At 37.3% G+C, this 24,098-nt stretch overlaps 1 protein-coding gene across 1 annotated transcript in view; it reads right to left on the reverse strand.

The window, feature by feature from the left end:
• Positions 1-766: 766 nt before the first annotated feature.
• The window catches only part of GTF3C4 (general transcription factor IIIC subunit 4), a 41,952-nt gene continuing 18,620 nt past the window's right edge, over positions 767-24,098 (reverse strand). Inside the window, exons 2-5 of the mRNA XM_069069293.1 lie at positions 18,852-20,675; positions 15,716-15,846; positions 14,316-14,404; positions 767-9,142 (exon numbers count right to left, since the gene is read on the reverse strand). Of these exons, the coding sequence (XP_068925394.1) occupies positions 9,078-9,142; positions 14,316-14,404; positions 15,716-15,846; positions 18,852-20,675 (2,109 nt within the window). The 3' untranslated portion in view covers positions 767-9,077. The remainder of the gene's footprint in view (positions 9,143-14,315; positions 14,405-15,715; positions 15,847-18,851; positions 20,676-24,098) is intronic.

Genomic DNA, 24,098 nt, shown 5'->3' on the forward strand with positions numbered 1-24,098 from the left:
GACAGAGAATGAATGAGAATGAATCAGGGAAAAAGCAAACTAGATTCAGGAGCTGGAAAGGGTTCAGTGCTAGCTGTTCTACTGTGACAAACCATGCTGTCCCTTCCTTAGGAAATGATGAAGTCAGAGATAAAGATTCCTGTCTTGATAAAAGATGAATAATTGGTAGAGTGATGTGGTGACTCTTGGGTGAAACTGGCTGAAATAAAATGGTTTGCACACATCTGCAGGACCTGATGACAGTGACAGGCAGTTTCTATATATGTTAAGGAAAGTAAATTATTTGCAAAAATTCTGGGGAAGATTCTGCCTTCTCCGTGGCCTATAGTGCTTCTCTGTAAACATGTAGACATGTTCTATATTGTCCTTACAAAGAATACAAAGTATTCCTTAAAAAAAGGTCCATAGGTGGTTTTTCTGAGTGCCACTTTATCACCACAGAAATGGTCTCAGCATTTCTCATGGTAGTGGCAGGATTTAAATGTTACCTATTCTCTTTAATTCCTCCTAAATTTCTGCAGTAGGCAATCCAGTACATTGATAAACTTAAGTTGAGACTAAGGAAGTTGACGGGGGTCCCATCTCTAATACATCTACATCTCTCCACTTTATCTCCCCTTTCTATCTCTTTATCTTTCCCCCTGCCCATGTTTTAGGTCTGGCAACGATACACACATGTTTGTTGGCAATGAAGGCTAAACAGTTTAAAGGCATTACCGCAAGGCACAGGAACCCCATAAAATACAGACATACAAAATACAAAGAATTTGGTTATTTATTTATTTTGAATAAAAAAGAGGGCAGGATAACAGTACTACTGGCTCTGTATACAAAACACAACATGAGATATTGCATCACGTTTACAAAACTGCCATTATGTACAGCACCAAATATTCACAGCAACTTTGACTCCAATACCAGAATCATATAGGAAATGGAAGTGAATCCAAGATGGAAAAATGAGCAAATTGAATGGCCCTACAATCAACCTGGCAAAGAAATGCCTGGACATTTTAGGCACAAGAAATGAAAGTTCCGTTATCCTTTGCTTGGGTTGTAAGGAACAGCTTTAAGTTCCAGTTCTCTAGTGGGGCCTGCTGCTTAAGGAAAACAACAAAAATAGTGCCTTATGTATTTATTCCCTCTACAATCTTCCTGACTCCAAACATTTCCCAAGAGAGCTCTACTATAAGTATTAAATAGCCTATGGAAAACTAATGTGGTACTTTTCCAGGAATAAATATGGTCAAATCCACATCTCAGTCAAATGTCATTGTGGCTGTAAATCACAAATGTCTGGCTCAGCCATTTGAAATGTGAGGTTCTTTAGTCCTCTTCCAGTCATTAATTGTAGTATTGAAAGCAGTGAAAAAAGTGAATTATGCTTCACCTTGAAGGTGACAAAGACTATTAATTCATTCATTCAACAAATATTTAATGAATGCCTACTATGTGCAAGGCACTTTGTTTAAGTGCTTGGGGGATTAAAAAAAATGATGTTCCCTGACCTCAAGGAGTTTACAATCTAGTAATCCACACTTTTTACATATACACATACAATTAAAAGACTTGGAGAAGCTCTAAGTCTTTTCTTCTGGACAAAGGATATTCCCAACATTAGGTCGCCACCTAATGATACTGTTGTTAATAAAGGATCATGTTTTTTAACAATAATAATGTCACCCTCCACAACCCCCCAAGTCTTATTATTCAGAAAAATAATATTTATTTAAACCCAACTATAAGGATGTAAGAACATTTTCTTTCCATACCACTAAGATTTCTGATGAATCTTCCATTTGCTTGAAAATTAGTGTAAAAATATTCATAGATATTTTGTACAACTCAAAGCTGAGCACATGGTTGAAGATTAGTACAGGCGTTGATTTAAAGGAAAAATCCATTATATAGCTCTATATATATACAGTCTCGTTTTTCTGAACTGTCACATATCTTCAAGGATTTTGGTATTTACCTTTCTTTCTTGCATCTGAAAGAACATTTGTGTCAAACACACAAGTGCAACAATTCTTAGAACATTCTTCATGATTCCAAATAAGGTTTATGAGATACTGGATTTCAAACTCAAAGAGATGTTAGAGGCCGTCCTGCCCAACCCCCTCATTTCACAGAAGACAGAACAGATTTATAGAGGGGAAATGGCTTCTTCTGTGTTACCCAGGCAGTGGAAGAATTGGGATCTGAGCCCAGGTCTTCCAATGTCAAATCTAGTCTCTTTCCAGTGCCTCTAAATTTAATGACCAAAGACATTTTGGGGTTGCATACTTTAATCTGGCACTATTTATAAGCACCTTATAAATTAATATAAAAAACATTCACCAGTCCAAACACACACACACACACACACACACACACAGAGCAAGTCTGTCTTTTATAAGATGGGTAGGGTGGTAAGGTGAGAAACTGCAGAACTTCAACTATATTTAGTGGCTGACAAGAGCTAAAATCTGGAACTTTTTTACTTTAAGAAGTTGGCAGTGATAGGATTCCAACACAGTTAAATGAGTTATTTTGTATCTTAAAATCTTAAAACATAAGATTCAAACCAATCTCAAAATTGAATTCTCAAACCAATTAGTTATTGCTTTGCAGTTGACAAACTTGACACTAGGTCTTAAGTCTAAGCCACCACTCCTTTATTTCAGTTGTTTGGAGCTGGCCAACTTCGTCCTTTTCTTTAAAATGAAGGGCCCTTGAATCAAATGATCTCTAAGGTCCTCTCCATCCTAACTTTTTTGAGTCTTCTAGCACTAAAATTATGTGATTAAATAATACCTTATATCTGTGTAACACTTCATAATTTTCAAGTCCTTAACATAATTTATTGTTTGGACCTTTATTTTCAAAACAAAATTGGGAGGTGGAAAGACAAGAACATTCCCCATTTACAAAGAAACTGGGGCACAGAAAATTCAAGTAGGTTTATAAGGCAACTAACTGATGGACCTTTCATTTCTCCCAGCTCTACCCAAATAAACCTATGAACTCTCAGCCCCCAGGAAGTTCCCACAAAAACCTGAAACTGAAAGCTCATACTTGCTATTTTTTTTAGACTGTCAGAAAATCAAATGAAAGTGTCTTTCCTGAGAGGCAAGAACTGTACCAATGAATCACCAATGTCAGGAGGCCTTCCTCTGAATTAAAATGCCAAAGTATCCCTGAATATTTGGAGAAAACCCAAGATAAAAAAACCTGAATTTAAAACAGAAAGCAAATAATAGTACTCATATTATAAAAGGATTAACCATGGGCTTCTTATCTAGTTCCCCTCTAGTACTTAAAGCTGTATTTATAAAAATTAAATTGACACAAAAATTTTCAAGAACATATTATTTAAGGCATGGTCAAATGTTAAGAGGGTTGGACTAGGAGTCAAGAATATCTGGTTTTGAATCCCACCTTGGGAGCTCTGTGTGACCCTGGACAAGTTATCTCTGATCCTCAGTTTCCTCATCTATAAAATGGGGATAATAATAGCATTTATGTCACAGGGCTATCTCGAGAATCAAATGAGATGATTAATTCAAAGTGCTTTGCAAACCTAGAAGCACTATATAAATAATAGCTATTATTATTTAAGAAGAGATGGAGATGACTGTCAGAAGGACGTAATGGGCCTAAAGTGCTGACTTTGTATTTGTTCCCCATTAAAAGAGTTAATAATATTCCTGAGAATCTTTAGTCTTCCCCATAACAGAGACACTTGAGTTCTGCATCTAACTCTAACATATGCAGTAGAACTCTAAACTCTACCCTGAAGTATAGCTTCACATACTTTTTAAGGGCATTCACAATTCACAAATTATTGGGGGAGGAAGGAGGAGGTAAGTGGACGGAAATTGCAATGTAATTAGCCTTGAAGCAATTCACACTGATCTAAAAAATACTGTTTAGCTTGATGACAAGCCAATTCTGCCCCCATGAAAGTTTGAACTATAGGGATATTCTAAATGTTAGACTATTATCTAATAGTGAATGAATTAATTTAACTTCTGTTAGATCATTTAGCAGCTATTATATAACTAATTGGTAATCCAGTAATCTCTTAGGATTCTTGAGATAGTTACCAAGGCTCACCAGTGCCTAGGAAAGCAGGGCACTAAGATAAATACATACTGATTTCAGGAAGTCATGCAATGACTTATAGGTGCTAATGCCTTTAAAAAATTCAAAGCAGACCAGTTGTAAAAAGTCATTTTAATTGGTTATTTGTACAGTCTAGATTTCATGGGGAAGAGGGATGGAACGGATCTTTTTTGGAGGGAGGAAGGACACCACAAGGTTAGTTTCAGGATTTGAGCAAAGTTAAGGCTGATGACATGAAAAATATTTCTTTAAAACTTTTTAGTAACTGTTTACTGTCATGAAGTAATGGAGATGAAAAAGCCAATATTTCCTACTTGGAAGTAAGACCCAGTTACATAATTTGTCAAGTACTCTGACAAGGAGATTACTTTTAAGGGCTTCATGTGAAGGGACTTTAGAACTTATCTAATCTGGGGGCGACTAGGTGATGCAGTGAATAGAGTGCTGCCCCGGAGTCAGGAGGACCTGAGTTCGGAGCCGGCCTCAGACACTTAACACACACACAAAAAACTAGCCGTGTGACCTTGGGCAAGTTACTTAACCCCAATTGCCCTTCAAAGAGCAAAAAATAAAATAAAATAAGTTATCTAATCCAATCCCTTCATTTTACAGATGAAGAAACTGAGGCCCAGAGAGGTGAAGTGAATTGCCAGACGTCATGTAGGCACGAAGGACAGAGGCAGGCCCTTGCTAGCCCCTGTTCCCAAGTCCAGGGCACTTGTTTCAGAACCCAATCTAACCCCAATACTTGACTTCTAATTGAAGGTGAGCTAACTTTGGGAAACATCTTCCTTGCCAAACCAGCTGGTGTCCCTCTACCTTTCCTAAAGTGTCCTAGCCTTTGTGGTCTTAGACATAGGCTTCTTTGAGGTTCCTATTCTTTTGATTCATCATCCCAACTGTTTATCCTGTCTTTGGCTATTCTGACCAACTTTTCCCCTATACCCTATACTTCAAATGAATCCTCTAGAATCCTTTATTCTCTTTCATGTGTGCCCTTTCATTCTAACAAAGGCAGCTTAATTCTTTACAACTCTGCCCCAGTGTCACTGCCCATCTAGCCCAAATGAAGGAATTCCTTCCTGGTTATCTATTTCTGCACAAAATCTTCATTTAGGGATCTATAATCAACAGCTGCATATTTACATTTTTACTCTGTCTTTAGCTTCTTCTCCTTTGTTATAATAGGAGAGGTTCAACCTAAATCCATAATCACTCTTTGAAGGAATAGTGTTTTAATACACCAGCTACAGGCAGGAACTGACTGTCTTGCTGCATAGGCAGCTACCTACAGGATATGATTTGTACCCAAGCCAGGAAGAGCTCCCTCCTAGGTCTGGCCCTGATGCCTGCAATGAGCTTGAAATTTCATTCTTTTTAGTGAAAGTATTGATCCCCACTTAAAATAGAAATACTCCAAGAAAGGGTAACATATCAAACAATGTTTTGAGGAAAAATAGAGAACATTTACGTTTAGTAATGAATTCCCCCCTGAAATATTACTATTGAATTACAGTTTTTAAAGGGGGGGAAGCTTTTATCATGTGATTGATTTTTGAAATTCTCCTTTTGTCATATAAAAAAACCCTTAAAAATGGTTTAATTAGTTTTATGAATTTGTGTTACACTAACCTCAAAACATAAAAATTAAGGAATTCTTCTTTGGAAGAAAGGAGAAAAGGGCAGGGGGAATCAGCAGCAGGCAAGATGGACATGGCCCTTTTGGAAAGCAATCAATGCCACTAGTTCATCCAGGGAGGAATTAATCGTCAATTCAACAGATAGTACAACTGCTACGATCTGAGCAGATGTTCTACAAATCCGTCATTTCAGTTTAGGTCTCTTAACAAGCACTAGTAAGTGTCACCCTCCCTATAGTCTTATCTGAGGCTATTACAGTTAGAATAGGATACAATTTAATATTTAATCCTTATCCCTTTACATTGTTTTAACCTAATTAACCTGTTAAGTTTGCTAATATATCCAACCCACATGCTACAACATTAACATTCTGATAAACTACTTAGGGGGAGAGGAAGAAAATGTCACATTCAACCACTAGCATCGTCAATGGTTCTAATAACTTTTGACAATGAAAAATAATTGGTAGTTTTGGCAGATATAATACTAGGTAGAGCTTGCTTGAAGTCTGAGTGGTGGACACATGAGGATTTCAGAATGAATATCAAGCATAACAAGCTATCAATTACTTATCTAGGATAATAGGGACAAATTAACCCCAGGCAGAGAAAATGTGATACATACGTGGATATCAGACTCCCAAAATGCAACAGTGTTTCAACTGAAAGGTCTAGTTTCATGTCATCTTTGCTATTGCACTTTAAATGCAATGCGGCAGTTATCACCTCCAGTACCATCTTCAGTGCTGAAATACAGTTATTATACAGTCATATTTGAGCCAGATAGAACAGATTTGTTTTATTGAAGTAAGACTCTGTAAACTTCTCACATTCTCTGTAAACAATCTGACATATATGATTAATATTCCAGGTCAATAGTTGGGTTCACCTAGACATTTATTTTCAAAGGTTTCACTGATTTAAGAATTTGAAAGTAACCCCAAGGAAGGGACAGCAATGCCAGTTTGTCCCTTAGTGATACTGTGGGAGTGAGCTGACCCTCAGAAGAGAACATATTTAGTAGCATGGGATCATTATGATGCTAAGTGAGGGTGAACTATTAACTCAAACCTTTCTCTTTCCTCCCCACACTTCAAAATTCCCTTGGGACAAGGCTTCCCAGAAGAGGCAAGATTCTCATTAGATATGGCTCCACTGAAGGAGAATTAACGCTATGATCTTGTCACATATACTGGTCAGTTTGTTTGTGGTATCTCCAGCCTGGAAAATTGCTTCCTAAAAAGACACACAAAGAAACTCGGGACCCTCTTTCAATTGGTTTCTTGTACTCAAGAAAACATGTTCATTAAATACAATGATAATAAGAGACATTTTAAATAAAAATTAAATGTCAAAATTTTAAATGGCACTTATTTAAGAACTGGCCATTTATTAATAAACCAGTTTGTCCCAAATAAACAAGACTTGAGGAATTTCTGGCCATTGTTTGTCTTAATTCCTTTATTACCATGATTCTTACAGTGGCCAAGTTAAAAAGAAAATACTGTAGGCACTTCAGCCACATGATTATTTACTCAAAATTTGTATTTTTAAAAAACTTTGTGGCTTCCCAGTTCTCTCTCCTGTGAATCACCACATTATTTGGGATTCCAAAGCCTTGATAAAAAGCATTATTCTTAGGACTGATCCCAAAGTGACACAGACAAGAAGAAGGAGAGTTCAGTGAGCAACAGATCAAGGACAAGAATTAAGATCTAATTTGCTGGGCAGAAGGATATCATGGGATCTTTTTGCCTCTGGAGATATCGCCTTGGATGCTCAAGTACTCTGCTCTCTGACTAAAACTAATCAAGATGGATACAAAACATTAGACTGTAGTGCTTTATAGCTAAAAACAATATTGTAGAACTAAATCTAATTACCAGAATTAGAGAGTCTACCATGGATCAAACTGGAGGAAGAAAAATGGGGATTTACAATGGAAACAGGTAACAATATTGCCAACAGCATCTGACTGGAAGAAATAATGTTTACTGTTCCCACCTATCTTTCCACACAAGTGTGAGCCACCTCAGGATAAATAAAATATGGACTAAGTCCAGAGCCAATGATTCAGTTCACATAGCCAAGCCTATTACAATTCCAGAATGCCTATTTCTTGCTTTAAAAAGGGCAAGTATTATTTTATTACTCTGGTTTATGTTAACAGTATATAGAATTTTTGCATCTGGTACAAGTTATCTGGCTCTATTCAATTAGACTGAACATACATTTGGCATCAGTGCAACCCAGACAAGGATTCCCCTTTCTTAGCTGACTTGCCTTTCTCAGGAATTCTCTAGGACCATCTTTCTTATACCCCTCCCTTGGATTATAAAAGTTTACTTAGAAATGCATACAATTAAAACTACTAAAAATAATGTTAATACAATAGTGGTTTTCTTTCCTTTCTTTCAAAAGAAAACAAAGAGCCTAGAATATAAGCAATTAAATAAATTTACTTCAAAACCAAAGAGGGAATCCTGAATACTTGGAATCCTGATATATTTTTAAGAGTTGGTTAATGTGATCAGATTATATGGAAGGAATAGCTAATTGAAAAATGTTATATATGAATATTAACCAATAACAGTCCCATCCAACTGATCCTCATTTGGCACAGCAAAACCAATTTTAGTCTTTTGGTCTCAATACAGTATTACCACAAAAGGCAAAGGATGATGTTTGTTCATTTTGAGAGAAAATAAGAACTAAAATGCTAATTTCTGTTTCCTCTGAAGGGCTACAGCAGGCATGCAGGCCACTTGCTAAGAAAAACAAAACTGTACATAATTTAGGATACTTCAACATTGATGGTATGCTGGGTGCTAGGACTTCTGAAAAGCCAGCTATTGGAAAATGGAAGCTCTCTCCAAATCTAGGAGACTATTCCAGTCAAAGAAGAAAAGGGGCCAGTTTGACTTGGCCTAAAAGAGGTGCTTTCCCAAGCTGGTCAGAAGAAGCCATCTGGTTTCCAGCAATGTTAAGAGATGGTTATTGTCCTGGCTGTTTTCCATCAAAAGACACATGCCAAATAAGAGTGCCCAGTAGGTAAGAGGGGCTTGCAGTCACCAAAAAATTGCTTCATCAAATCCTCGTTATCCAGAAATATAAAAAAAGATGCACGTCCACCTCTTGAAACAAGAGAACTGAGCCTCTAAGATAGGAGTCTTCAATGTCCTACTTATAGGAATAAGGATAGCATGTCTCCTCTTACATAGGCAAAGTTTACTCCTGTGCTTTTTTTTTCCCTTTTAGGCAAAGGAAGTTTTTTTTTTTAAAAAAAAAATAACAAAACAACTGCCTTCTCCATCTTCCCATGACTGTCATTTAGAAAACAGGGGAGTCGCAGAATGGGCAAGGGCCTTGTAATAACCTCTTTATCCAGTCAGGATCTGTGAAAAGGAAAAGAAGAGGTATCAAACATGGATTTTATAAATCACAACAGAGAGCACAGTACAGGGGAAAAAAAAGAAATGAAGAAACAAAGAAAGGAAGTTAGAAACTAATCATTTATATGACCATAGACAAGTCACTTCTTCTTCTTGAATCTTTTTTCTTTTTGGAGGGGGGGAGATTGGAGGGCAATTGGAGTTAAATGACTTGCCCAAGGTCACATGGCTAGTAAGTGATAAGTGTCTGAGGCTGGATTTGAACTCAGGTCCTCCTGACTCCAGGGCCGGTGCTCTATTCACTCTGCCACCTAGCTGTCCCTCCTTCTTGAATCTTTTAGCCCATCATTACACATTCTTCCCAATTGGCAAGATTTTACACTTACTTTTATAAGTGGTTCTGAATAAATTAAACTAGTAATTTTTTGTTCAGTTCATCTATCTCCATAATTATGTGCAAAGAGGCTATGAATTTTTCACTTTGTCAATGTTAAAAAAAAATACTCAGCAAAACAAAAGTCCTAACTTCCTTAAATAAACAATTTAAATCAGTTCAACTCAAAGAAGAGAAGGAGGTTATGATAAGCTGTGTTTCTACTTTTGCTAAAGGAGACCCCAGAAGTTGGGTATAATGGTAGACATCTGCTGTTGCTTAATAAAGACAATTAACAAAGTCAATTGTCTCAAGTCTGATATCAGCCTGGGCTAGTTAAAAAGTCCTTTATTCTGTGGTCACAACAATACCATCTTTGGGCTGTTTCAGTCATGTGCAACTTTTTGTGACCCCCATTTGGGGTTTTCTTGGCAAAGATACTAGAGTGGTTGGCCATTTCCTTTTCTAGCTCATTTTAAATATGAGGTACTAAGGCAAACAGGTTTAAGTGACTTGCTCAGGGTCACATGGTTAGTAAGTATTTGAGGCTGGATTTTAATTCATAAAGATGAGTCTCCTTGATTCCAAGCCCAGTGCTCTATCCATTGTGCCAACTAACTACCCTTTATATCCCCAAACTAGTAAACCATTTAATGAATGGTGGTCCACCCGAAATCCTTTGGCAGGCCATAGGTTGTGTAGGCCTGTGTTAAAGGGAACCACCAAACAGTTAAAAAAGTATGAATCTACTGCCTATCTTTCCATTTATCAAGAAAAATCCCAAATGCATACACGACTTAGACACAAATAGTGGTATCCTCAGCAATTTAGAAGAGTAAGGAGAAAACTACCATTTAGATTTCTGGATAGGGTAACAATTTAGGCCTAAATATGAAAAAGAAGGTCACTGAATATGACAGACCACTTGGATCATATCAAATTATAAAGTTCTGGGTTGGTTTTTTTTTTTTTTTTTGCTTTTTGGAGGGAAGGCAGGGCAACTGGAGTTAAGTGACTTGTCCAAGGTCACACAGCTAGTTTTTTGTGTTAAGTGTCTGAGGCTAAATTTGAACTCAGGTCCTCCTGACTCTAGGGCCAGTGCTCTATTCACTGCACCACCTAGCTGCCCCTAAATTATAAAGGGTTTACATAAACAATTGTAATGCAATTAAAATTAGAAACAGGAAATATCTGCAGCAAGTTTCTTTGATAAATATCTCAATTCCAAGATATATAAGGAACATTCACTCAGTGGTAGTTGGCAGCACACTGTAAGTTCCTTTGGATGTTTCTTTTTTTTTTTGTCTCCCTCTTTTCCCCACCCCCACTCTCAGCTCTAAATTAGCTAACTAGTACAATGTGCAGCCTCAAACTAAACCAAAATAGAAGAAGAAATTGATGTTCTTGTCATCAGCCACAGCTCTGGCATGTGCAAAACTGGCTTTGCTGGGGATGATGCTTCTCAGGCTGTGTTCCCTTCCATTCCTGGATGCCCAAGACACCAGGATGTCATGATGGGAATGGGATAGGACAGTTAAGTTGGTGATAAGGCCCAAAGCAAGAAAGTTATCTTGACTCTGAAATATCTCATTGAACATGGCATTGTTACCAACTGGAATGACATGGAGAAAATCTGGTGTCATAACTTCTACAATGAGCTTTATGAAGCCTCTGAGGAACACTTTGTTCTGCTTATAGAAGTTCCTTTAAACTTCAAGGTCAACAGAGAAGATGACACAAATGATGTTTGAGGACTTCAACACCCCAGCCATGTCTGCTGCTATTCAGGCTGTGTTGCCTCTGTACCCCTTTAGTTGTACCACTGCTATCATTATGGAATCTAGTGAGAAGCGGCATCCACGCTGTGCCGATCTATGAGAATAATCCCCTTTTCCATAACCATCCTTCATCTAGAACTGGCTGGCCATGACCTGACAGATTACTCATGAGATACTGACAGAAAGAAGGCACAGCTTCACTACCATAGCTGAAAGGGAAAACATTCATGACATTAAGAAGTTGTGCTATGCTGCCCTAGACTCTGAGCAGGAGATGGCCACTGATACTTTATTCTCTTCCCTGGAGAAGAGCTAAGCATTTCCTAATGGCCAGGAGATCACCACTGGCAATGAGAGGGTCAGGTGTCCAGAGGCCCTCTTTCAGCCATCCTTCATGGATATGGAATCCTGTCCCATTCATGAGAACTTATCTTATCCTGAAGTAAGATGGAAATCTCCAAAAGGATCTACATGCCAAGACATGTAGTAGCATCTAGTGTGATACTACTATGTACCCTGGTTTTGCTGACAGAATGCAGAAAGAAAGCACAGCTCTGGCACCTAGCACAATGAAACTGAGGGTCACTGCTTCCCCTGAATAGAAGTATTTAATCTAAATTGGTGGCTCTATTTAGGTTTCTCTCTGTACCTTCCAGCAGAGGTAGATCAGCAAGCAGGACTATGATGAATCAGGTCCATCCACATTGTCCATCACAAATGCTTCCAAATGGACTGCTAGCAGATACATAGCATTTGTTGCATGACTATTTACAAAGTATGCATCTGCCTTGGCAAATACATGTCTCATGTTAGCCTCATGAAACTGGAGTGAGCCTTCTTTGAAAAGAAACTTGTCCTTGGGGAAGTTTGTATCTGATATTAGACAAACATGGGCACTTTTTAGATTGTTGAACCATCACTGACTTGACCTCATATTCAAGTTAATAGTTGTTCCCTTGGTGTACATTTTTAGCATACTTTATACATATCTTTGATCTAAACCCTGATACAGGTTACTTCATTTCAAGAAGTAAGACTGAGAGTTAACTTTTATAGAGAATTGACCTGATGATATGGCAATGTAGTATCTGGCTCACCAACATGCAACAGCTGTACAATTTAGTTTTATAAAGAATCAGGTCTGTATAGGGTATCTAAAGGTCAGATTTCTAGCATCTAAAAGAGCTGACTTGCAGAATTTCCATGATAAGGCTGGCAACAGTTTATTACATGTGTCATTAAATTATATCTTGCCACCATCCTAACAGTTATACATACTGAAACTAAGCCTTAGGAGCCAGTTTTTTCCCCCAGTGCCATGGGGTTAAGTTACTCAGCCTTGAGTTGCAAAAAAGTCTGCATTCACAACCTGTAAATTTGTGCATCTAGCTAATTTATGTAAGATTTCTGTGGTTGCCTTAATGTTTTCACATGACAGTAGAATACTAAAATTTGTAAGTCATTTTAAGAGTTGAGAATTGTGATGCCCACCATTTAATTATGTAAGAAAAAATAAAAGTGCTATAAATAAACTGAAAATATATATATGGAACTGATTTAAATTTATAAGACTAAGAGTTATTTTTCAATTGGTAAATGGTCAAAGAATAGGCAATTCTCAAAGAAAGAAATCCAAGTTATCAACAACCACATAAAAAATGTTCCAAATCACTAACAATTGGAGAAATGCAAATTAAGGAAACTCTGAAGTCTTATTTCACAGTCATCAGATTGGCAAAGAAAACAAAAAAAAGGAGGAAAATGTGAAATGTTGGAGGCACTATGGAAAAACAGGTACCCTTGGCACACTGTTGCTGAAGCTGTGAATTGATCCAGTAATTCTAGAAAGCAATTTAGAAACATGCCCCAAAAGTTACAATCCTATACAAACCTTAGGCCTAAACCCCAAAGAAATCAAAGCAAGAGGAAAAGAACCTATATACATGTTAAAAAAAAATCTACAACAGCTCTTTTAGTAGTAGCCAAAAATAGAAACTAAGGGGGTGTCTACCTATCCAGGAATGACTAAACAAATGAAGGCATATGAATGCAGCATAATATTACTGTACCATAAAGAATTATGAAAGGGACAGTTTCAAAGGAAACTAGGAAGACCTCCATGAAGGGTTGTAGAGTGAAGTGAGGTGGATTAGGAAAACAATTTATACAAGGACAACATTCAGATAGAGAAAAACAATTCTGAAAGATAGAATTTTAATCAATGAAATGATAAGCTAGGAGTTCTGAGGAACGATCACCTGAAAGAGGAGTGATGGGCTTAAAAATGCAAATGAAAAATTTTTCTACATCACCAATATGGGAACTCATTTTCCCAGACTATGCATATTTGTCATAAGTCTTAAATTTTTTAAATTGCTCCAATGGGAGAGGAGATAATGTTTGTAAAAATATTTTTCAAAATATATATTAAAAAAAACCCTAGAAGCCCTATCTTGAAATATTGTATTCTCTTCCCACATAAATGGGGGCAACTAGATATAATGAGACATAGGAGAAAAAAAGGAGTAGGGATAGATCAGCACAAATTCTTAATTGCTAGAAAAACAATTAAAATAACTATCCTACTGAAGAGTGGTAGTATCATCTTTATATTGAAGGAACAATATTAAGAATCTCATTTGAACTTTTCTTATTTAATCAATGAAATACAATGGTTTGCACACACAAATCAAGTCCTAATCCTGTCATATTTTAGAGTGAGTCCATAGTCTGCAGACATAGCATCAATCACCATAGCAAACCACATAGCCACATGATTCACACAGTAAATGTAATATATATATATACTTAGACATGGCATTCTCCAATTACCATTTTCTAATTAGAGCTGTGGCTGAACAATAACATTATGAAGAGCAGAATATTACCCCTGCTTTCACTCCCTGCCTGCATAACAGGAAAACGAAAATGATTCTGAGCCTGGCCTGAGTTGTTACACTGATGACTGGGCATTCTGCCAGCATTCTTAATCCATGCTTCCAAGCGAGGGAAGACACTCACTTACCTTCTGGAGTTGGATGTCGTGCAATGCTGTCATGAAGCAAACACCTTCTGTATATCAAACTCTGGCAGGACTGGTAGGTTAAAAAGCACCTGAAAGAAGATATTGTATTGTCAGGAGAAAAAGTTTGCTAGATTCAAACCAATAAACTCTGAGAGCAGTATGGTATTTGGTTGGAGGTTCACCATGGGCAGCTAATTATTTTGAAAAGATATGAACCAAAGTAAAAGAACAAAAATAATAACAAGCTCAAAGTGGCATCTAGACGTCAATACTAGTAAAAATCACACTCGCTGTGGCCCTGTATGATTGGCATATATCAAGGAAAAGGTTTATGTATAGGGGATGAGATTAATGTGGCAGAGGCTTATGGAGGGTTATGCTCAGGCAACAGTAGTCAAAAGAAATGGTACTGATGAGAGGTAATTATGTACAGAGAGGATCTTTCTTAACTGCAGTTCCAATTTGTTAATTCAAAGGTATCATTGCCTAGTCTGGAAATAATTCAAAATCTGCCTTATAGATGGCTGGACCATGAAATCCTTTGGCTCATGTCAAAAAATTTATAGAATATACAAGATGCATGTTCTAGATACTGCTGGGTTTGTGATTTTTATTAGCCAACATCTCTATCTGAAGAAGGCTATGAGCTAGTGGTAGGGAGAGAGAGGAAGAAAGAAGGGAGGGAGAGGTGGAAAGTGCAATATAGATAAATTTAAAAAACAAAGAACACATAAAAGATATAACATAGATACAAAAGATACATTGATTCTAAGTAAGGAAAGATGGGATACAATGGGATGGTGTAGTACAATAGGTCATTCCAGATCGCTCAGAAAATATTTCTGGGAAAATAAGGAGGAAACTATTCCAATATTGAATAAAGGATTAGAGGGAGAAGAATTAACAGTAAAACACCATAAGTGCCTAGTACTAGTATTCAGAAATTACACTGTCATTATCTTTTTTTCATCAGAAAAAACCACTGTCTTTGTTAAAGAACCAATCTGCTCAAAATGTGAAATTCACAAAAAAAAAGTTTATCATATAATAAGCCATTTAGAGCAAGTCAATTACGAACAAAAATAACCAGAACCAAATAAATAATAAAACTACATATGAGTTTGAACATTTTAATTCAAACTGTTCCTTCCTTAACCTGTAGATGAAAAGTGTCAATAGCAGGTCCTACCAAAATTATAGTCACTCCCCTACATAAACTTATGAACAACAAACTCCTTCAGTGGGTAATATTTGAACATATCAGGGGCAGTTGTTTGCTCTAGTCTATAAGGGGAACAATCACTCAATCAATAAACATTTACTAAGCAACTACTATGTGCCAGGCAGTGTGCTAAGCATGGACTTAGAGAACGAAAACAGAGCTGATTAAAGTCACTTACCTAAGCCAAATGTGCCCATTGGAACAGACTGCCTGCTTACGATCTGTGAATGGCAAAATTTCTTTACACAAGCTGCAATGTTCAGGGAAAGTTTGTTTGTTCATCTTCTTTGAGATGTGCCCAATGAGTACCTAAGAAGACAAAGAAGAAGCAATGGTTAGAGGTGGATGTAGCATTTTTGAAAGGGGAATGCCTCAGAAGGAAAAATCCCATTGAAATAAAGAAAAAGTAACTTAAAATCCAATGTGATAAAAGGTGGATAGACTTATAATTACCTAACCATGGTACCTGAGAAGGAAGAAGTTGCACCACTGACCACAATTAAGTAAACTGAAAGAAATATTGAATGAAATAGAAGTCATTCATGGCAGTGTATTAATAACATAGTTAGAGTTCAAGGCAAAAACTGCCCCTTAAAAGCAAATACATTATTATATTATCATCCTCCATTTCAAATATTTTTGAAATGAGGACCTGAAGCTTTTGTTACAGGTTGTGAAAAATGTAATGTGATCATTAAGTTGTTTGAAGCTGTACAAGGAAAATCATCCCTTCTATGTGCAAAATGTCATTGCTAGAAAGTATAGCTCGGAGTATCATCTCCTATGCAAAATTAGCTAAATGCTTATTCCTAAGAGGCTAGAAAAATCCACTTTATGTCAGTCTTGGTAAACAATCAGGAATTTAAAAAATTTCACTTTACCTTGTGATAATTTATCAGAACATAGAAGTAAGAGTTGACATATTGGGTCAGATCAATAGTACATATAGCTTAGGATTGCTAAAAAAAAAAAAAAGTCCCAAGGGATAAGCTGCTGGACCATCTTGTCCTCCTTGATATCAATATTAAAGGCTATATATACCCTAGTTTCTCTTTATCATCAAATATGAACAAATGCTTTTGAATCCATTTGTGTGTGTGCGCACACACTTTTTTTTTCACCTCTACTCCCTATTCATGTAATGAGTTCCCTAAGTTTATTATTCACTGTGTGAAGTGGAACTTTCATTTGTCCTAAACCTACCTCACGGAGTTGGAAAGGATATCCCTTGTCTTATTGTTTAGAGACTTGATTAAAAGGTGTGGTTTCACTTTTATCCATACTGCTGTTCATAACGTTACAAATTTCAATTATATTTCCTCTCAGTGTAAAGAATCCCCTTTCTTCTAGTTTAAGCTCATAGTACAGTCCCCATTCATCCTTCCCACCACTTCCCAGTCTTCTTGAGGTGCAACAACCAGAACTGCATTGAATTCCACTAGAGTTTTAATATAAAGAGCAGTTTACAGTTTGGAGAACAGGAATCAGAGCTGGAAAGAGCCTCAAAGGCCACCTAGTTCAACCTCCTCATGTAATGAATAAGGCACCTGGGATCAAGAGAGATGAAGTGACTTGCTGGGGTTACAGGGGTTTCTGTTTTGTTTTGAAATATTCTTCTTGGTGACATGCAGTGTTTTGTTGGCCCTTTTTAGCAGCAGTAACAAAACAAAATCATCAATACTTACAATAACTTCCAAGTCATTTACACATATAGTTTGAATTAAAAAAAATCAAATTTCTCAAAATCTTGGCAAACAACATGACCTTAAACTTACATACCGCCATAGCTTTCTCAAAGTGTGTTTACATGTATTATCTCATTTAATTCATGTATTATCCCTGTAATGCAGGTACAACAGGTGTCAGCACCTCCATTTTAGAGAGGAGAAGGTTGACATTAATGAAGGTTAATAGTGAAGCGATGACAAAGAGCAAATTAACTGGCAATGTGAGGTCTCTTACTTAGTCCAGAGCTATACCACATTGTTGTGAACATAATGCCAGCACACCAAATTTCAGCCAAATAAATTATTCAATATAAAATACCTTAAATCCTAGGGAGCAAAAGTACTTTATTATGGTTTTGTTGTTGTTGTTGAGCAGTGTCTGAATTTATGGTGATCCCTTTTGGGGGTTTTCTTGGTAGAGATATTAGATTGGTTTGCCATTTCCTTCTCCAACTAATTTTACAGGTGAGAAAACTGAGGCAAATAGGAAATAGGGTTAAGTGATTTGCCCAAGGTCACACAATTATTACACGTCTGAGGCCAGATTTGAATTCAGAAAACTGAGTCTTCCTGACTCCAGGACCAGCACTCTATTTACTGTACCACCTAGCTGAATAACAAAACAACTTGAGCGTGTGAAAACATCTACAATACTTTACATTTTAATCTAGTGGTGACTAAAGTAATTGTGGGGGTCCTCTAAAATTACTGCACTGAATACTATACAGTAAAGACATGGAAAAATTAAATACTTAAAAGTCTTTAAAAAAACAAATAAGACTAGTGAGTGTTTTAATGGACATTCTGAATTGTACCTGTCAAGAGATTATTTAACCCTTTGGATAAAAGCAGCAACAAGTAATCTATGACTACACTATACATACAGATTTATGGTTTAACATGAGGGGTAATAATATTTAAACTTTATACCCCTAATTTATATGGTAGAAAGACTTTAAACAATGACAGAAAATCACTAGGGCAGAAAGCAGCAGGCAATGGGGGCTTTGAATTTGTCTATATCAGTTTCCTCATCTGTAAAATGGGGATAATTGTAACACCAACACCCCAGGGTTGTTGTGGGGATAAAAATGGGACACTTTTAAAGTGCTTTGCAGACTGTAAATGCTATATAAATTCTAGTTATTATTATTGTTATTGTCTTTTAAAAAATAATACAAGTAACACTTCCTATATATTTTGCATGTCCCTGCTTGCTAAATTAGGATAAGCTCTATTTCTGAATCTATTAAGGAGAAAAAAGCACCAACATATAGCAACTAACATTTGGAGGTAAAAAAGGAAAGAAAGCCAGGAGTGCAAAAATCTCTTTCATTCTCTTTTTCAGGACTACCCCATAATACATACCCTGCTAAATGTAGTTTCCTTGTACCTTTTTGTCTAGAAAGCCTTACACTGACACCAGGTTTCTTCTTCCAAGAATCTATCTTGTATTCACCCAAAGTCTCATGCATTAATTTTTCTACTACAAGGTCAGTAGCTTAAGACTATTTTGTGAAATACTTCTCATGGAAGGAAATGCAGACTTTTGACACAGTGTCACTGCTGTCATCAGTTATCACCTACCCGTGCTGTTCTGTCATCATAGCCTTCATCTGACATTAAAAAGTCACAGAGGCCTCTGGTGGGGATACTAGTGTTCTCCGTGATCCATGTGTGCAGGTACACTTCCCCCAACACCCTCTTCATGTGCTCCCTAGTTAAGTGCATTTCTACAGCTTCAATTCTCCCTTGAATCTCAAGGAGCTTTTCTTCCATTGGCTCACGACCTGCATCTCCAGACTGGATGGGTGAGCTGTCAGCTAGATCTTCAGCATCTCTTTCTTTGTTTCTCTCGTGACCACTTAGCTTGCTCATTTGTTTGAAAGAAGTTCCTTCTTCCTGTTGTTCCTCCTCAGTATGGCCCAGCCCAAGAGAGTCAGTTATTAAGACTTTGCTGTCCTCATGGGTGGGCTTCCACAAGACTTCTGAGGGGGTTTTCTGCATTGACTGGTATAAAATTCGCAAGAGGAAAAGTTTAAAACGCCAAAAGTAAGTAGACCCAGAACCTTCAATTTTTTTGTCCAAGGCTTCTTGTAAAAACTGAGGAATATGTTTATCTTTCAAAATTTTCCAGCGAACCAGGTCTAATAAGTCTACCTGCTTAAAGAGGTTTTGAACTGAAGACTCTAAGAGTTGAGCTGCTGCCTCTTCAAATGTTTTGAGAGTTACAAATTGAACCTGGTAGTTTTTATTAACAGGGTGGAGACCGTTGACCATGCCTTCAGTTGTAATGACTGCCAGGTAAGCACCACAGGGGCTTACTGCTATCCCATGAGTCCTCACTGAGCCAAATACTTCTGATAATTTAATCAGCTGGTGCTCAAACTTTAATGCAACGTCTGTAAAAATGGGAATCAGCTGCCTCACCTTTCCATCACTTGAGCATGTGTATACTGTACCATTTTGTTTGTCTGCAGTCATGGAAACAATTGGTAGTGTATGAAGTCCTGTGACGTGGGAATTATGGACATTCAGACCAGCTTTGGATATCAGAAGAAGACACCAAAACACATAGGATCCCCTAGCAGCCACCACTAAGCTACAACTACATTTTTGATAAGGATGATAAAGAGGAATACATTTAATGCTGTGCACTGGCAACTGGTCCATTTCTTTCCATAGAATAACAGGTTGCCTTAATGTGAAGTAGCCTTTAACTGCTTTGAGGTTAACAGGAAGAATTTTAACAGGCCCAAAAGCGCTCCCTACAATGAGCCCACTCATCTTTCGGTTGTTATGTTCATACTCCCACCAAAACAAAACGCTAGGAGAGGTAATCCCTGATTCAATGGTGTTGCATGAAGAGATGGATTCCTTGCCAATAAATGGGAGCTGAAACTGCCACACTGCAATGTTTCCATTTTCAAAAAGGACTGCCAGGAGAACACTGCCGACATCACGGCATTCATTATTGTGTTTGACCTGCTGGGTGGTACAAATGCCTGACCACTCCATCCGTACAGGAGTCTGCATGCTGTGTCTCCTCTGAAACTCAGCAAAATCCCCAAGGTCTCCTTCGGGGGTTTCATTTTTAGTGAGCTTATAGCTGGTCTCATAAAGGCGCTCTCCATAGATCTCAGTTAGATCCACCAGCTGTACCCACTGCAGTCTGTTGAGGTTAGCCTGGATGGTCAATCGATTGTCCATGGTCAATGCTGACAACAGGCATCTCCCATTAGCATCACAGCCCACTGGGGACCAGCTGGTGTACTTGAATCCTCTCATTGGTGGCAAAGATTTTCCTTCAGGATTGAATACCCTATCTAGCATGAAGCTCTGACTGACTGTGGGGTCCTTAGAGGTGGCAAATTTCTCCTTACATTCAGCAACCTCCTTTTTTGAACCAACCTGAGGGGGAAAAAAAGAAATTTTTAAAAACTAGATAACACTATCTCAAATTAATGAAAATATACCATATCATTTAGTATGCATCAAGTGGTTCATATTAAGATTAGAGATAAATGAATACTTTCAATATTGCTTCTACTATTTTTGTGGCAAACTGGATACTCAAAAGAAAATGGTAGGGGGTGGCTAGGTGGCTCAGTGAATAGAGCACTGGCCCTGGAGTCAGGAGGACTTGAGTTCAAATCCAGCCTCAGACATTTGACACACTAGCCGTGTGACCTTGGGCAAGTCACCCCAACTGCCCTTCCTCCCCCTCCAAAAAAAAAGTAAAAACAAAAGGTACTTTAAAAAATTCTAACATAACTAAAAAACAACTGAAAATCTAAGAGAATATAAAACACACTATTTCTCTCCTAACAGAGAGATATGGAGACAGATCGTTGTGTATAATGTCAAATTAAGTCAAATGAATCAGATTTTTTTTGTTTAATTGTCATTCTTTGTCATATCTCTTAGGTTCAATCTCCTTTCCCCCCTTTGTCTATGATGGTAAGGTCAAATGCACAAATATCTATCTATCTATATATCTATATATATGTATATGAAAGAATAGTGTACTTACATTCTCCAAGGGGCAACTAAAATTACTTACTCCAGGTTGGCTATTATGTTTTTCAAATGAACAGTAAGTATTATTAACAACTTGGCCTCCCCCTTTATCTTGAAGAGGAAAAACCACATGGTTAGCTAGTCCTTAGTGCCATGAAATAACAGGTGTCAAATACCAACACAGCATTCAGCTAGGCCTAACACAAAACACTAAGTGTATTAAAAGGCATGTTTCTTTGATATAGTTAAGTGTCAGATGTTTCACATTCCTTTAGGGAACAAAAACCTTCCTAGAGCATATCTGACCTCAGGGAGTGGTAGCAGAATGAGTAATTTTCAATGACAAGTGTTGTTTGTGGTTAAATGTTGCCTCTAAGTTTCTTATTGGAAACTTTACTCATAAATTATTCTCATAGCTGATGTTTATAGTTTCATTCGATTATTTTTTCCCATGGTCCTCTTATAGGTGACCTCTAACTTGAGTTTACTAGTATTCAGCATCCCCCAAATACATCCTATGCATTCCTGTTCCCCAAATGTGGAAGATCTCCCTCCCTTACTCTCTGCCTAGACAATTCCTAGCCACCCCAGAGGCTCAGTTCAAATCTCATGTCTTTGTACAAGACCTTCCCTGACCATTCTAACCCTGAATTGTCTCTATATCTTCTGAACTTACAATTCTTACTGTCTGTATCATTTGCTTCATACTTAACATACTCTGCCCTGTGACAAGGAACTCTCTTGATGTCCATCTTGATGGACTCAGATCTGTTAAAAAAAAATGGAAAGAGAGGCACAAAACAAGTTAGGGTATAGTGGAAAGTGCTCTGGGTTTGCAGTCAGCTGGGATCTGAATCCAAGTTCTGCTACTAAATGCCTTAGCCAAAATGAGTTGAGGTTTGTAGAGAATGGTAAGGACAACATCTGAACAATGTCTATATCTGAAGCAAGAAAAAGAACAAGAGTTAAGGGGTAGGTCTTCTGCTCATTATGAGAGGGCAGGCAACATAACAGAAACACTCAAGCCCCAATTTTGCTTCCATCATTTTCATCAAGGAAAATTCTTCAATTGAAAAGGGTAGAACAAACATAGTTTGAATGAAATTAAAGCCTCAAATATATGAGAAGATAAAGTACCCAACAACTTTAAATCAATTAACATCTTTAATCACAGAAGATTCATAACCTAGAGTACTGAAAGAAAATATGAGTGTAATAACAGAATCACTATTAATAAGCTTTGATAAGTGAGAGAATAGGAAAGGCTCTAGAAGATGGGGGATATTTTAAGAGATATCCCCAATTTTCGAAAAAGGGGAGAAAAGAGGGATTCTGGACATTTTAACTTGTGTAAGCTCCAGGCTGTTCCTTGGAAAAATTCTAAAAGAGAATTAAACAAATGGATTTTAAGCACTTAGAAAAGTGTGCAGTGATCATGGAAAATAAACATTGACAAATGAACCTATTTTCCCTCATTGATAGAATTACTGTACTGGCAGAACAGAAGAGTGTTGTCTTTGTACCCATGTTTTGATTTCAGCAAATCTAATGAATTCAGACTTTAAATTTTCTGTACAAAAGATGGAAAGAATAGTACAGAACAAGGATAGTGTAATGGAAAGAGTGCTGGACTTGGAGTCACAGAACTTTGGTTTGAATGTCAGTTTTATTACTTCCTATCTGGGTGACCTCTAGTGATGAGCTTGTGACAAAATCTCTCACAATATCCTTGTTAAACAGATGTCAAATGAAAGTACAATTAAGTGTAATTTTTGCTGGTTGAACAACCCTACCCACTGAGTGTTGCTTACTAGATCAATAGCAATGTGGAAGCAGGTTTTTAGTGCTAAGTCACAGGGCTCTCTACTTGGCTCTGTCCTGTTCAACATTCTTCTGAATCACTTGGATGAATATGTACAAGATACACTCATCAAATTTACTGATGATATGAAGCTGGAAGGAAGAGCTAATTCATTGGATGACAGAATCAAGACTCAAAATTATCTCCACAGGCTGAAAAGGTAAGCTGAAGCAGACATGATGAAATTTAGGAGGGATGAACATGAAGACAACTAATAGACAGTTATGCCAACAAGACTTTATTTTTTTATTTTTTTAATCAATCGGAGTTAAGTAACTTGCCCACGGTTACACAGCCAGTTATTTCTGGGTGTGGTGCTAAGTATCTGAGCCCAGATTCGATCCCCAGGTCATCCTGACACTGGAGCCGGTGCTCTTACTCGCTGAGCCACCTGGCTGCCCCTGCAACAAGACTTTATTAAGCACTTGTTATGTCAGGCACTGTGCTTACTTTACTAGGGATACAAGGAAAGATAAAAACAGTTCCTGTTCTCAAGGAACTCAAAATTTAATGCAAACAATTATGCTAAAAACAAGATATCTACAGGATAAATTAAAGAAAACCTCAGAGGGAAGGCACTAGAAAGAAGGGGGACTGAAAAAGGCTTCCTGTAGAAGGTGATCTGAGATTTGAAGGAAGCCAAGGAACCCAGGAAGTAGAGAAAAGAAAGAAGAGCATTCCAGTTATGGGCAGAGTCAGTAAAATGAGCTGAGTGCATTCTGCATTTTGCAAAGAATATTGTTCTTAGAGAGAGTTAGGAAGCCAGTGTCCACTGGGTCAGAGACTGTATAGAGAGGATGAAAATACAGGGACACTGGAAAGCTAGGAAGAAGCCAGATTTTGAAGGACCCTAAAAGTCAAACAGAGACAACAAGGCAACAACATTTATTTATCCAACCAAAGGATTATATATATATATATATATATATATATATATATATATATATATATAT

The sequence above is a fragment of the Petaurus breviceps genome, unplaced genomic scaffold (assembly GCF_028583685.1).
Source record: "Petaurus breviceps papuanus isolate PSGF00001 unplaced genomic scaffold, PetGlider_PUasm1.0 90779, whole genome shotgun sequence".
Lineage (NCBI taxonomy): Eukaryota > Metazoa > Chordata > Mammalia > Diprotodontia > Petauridae > Petaurus > Petaurus breviceps.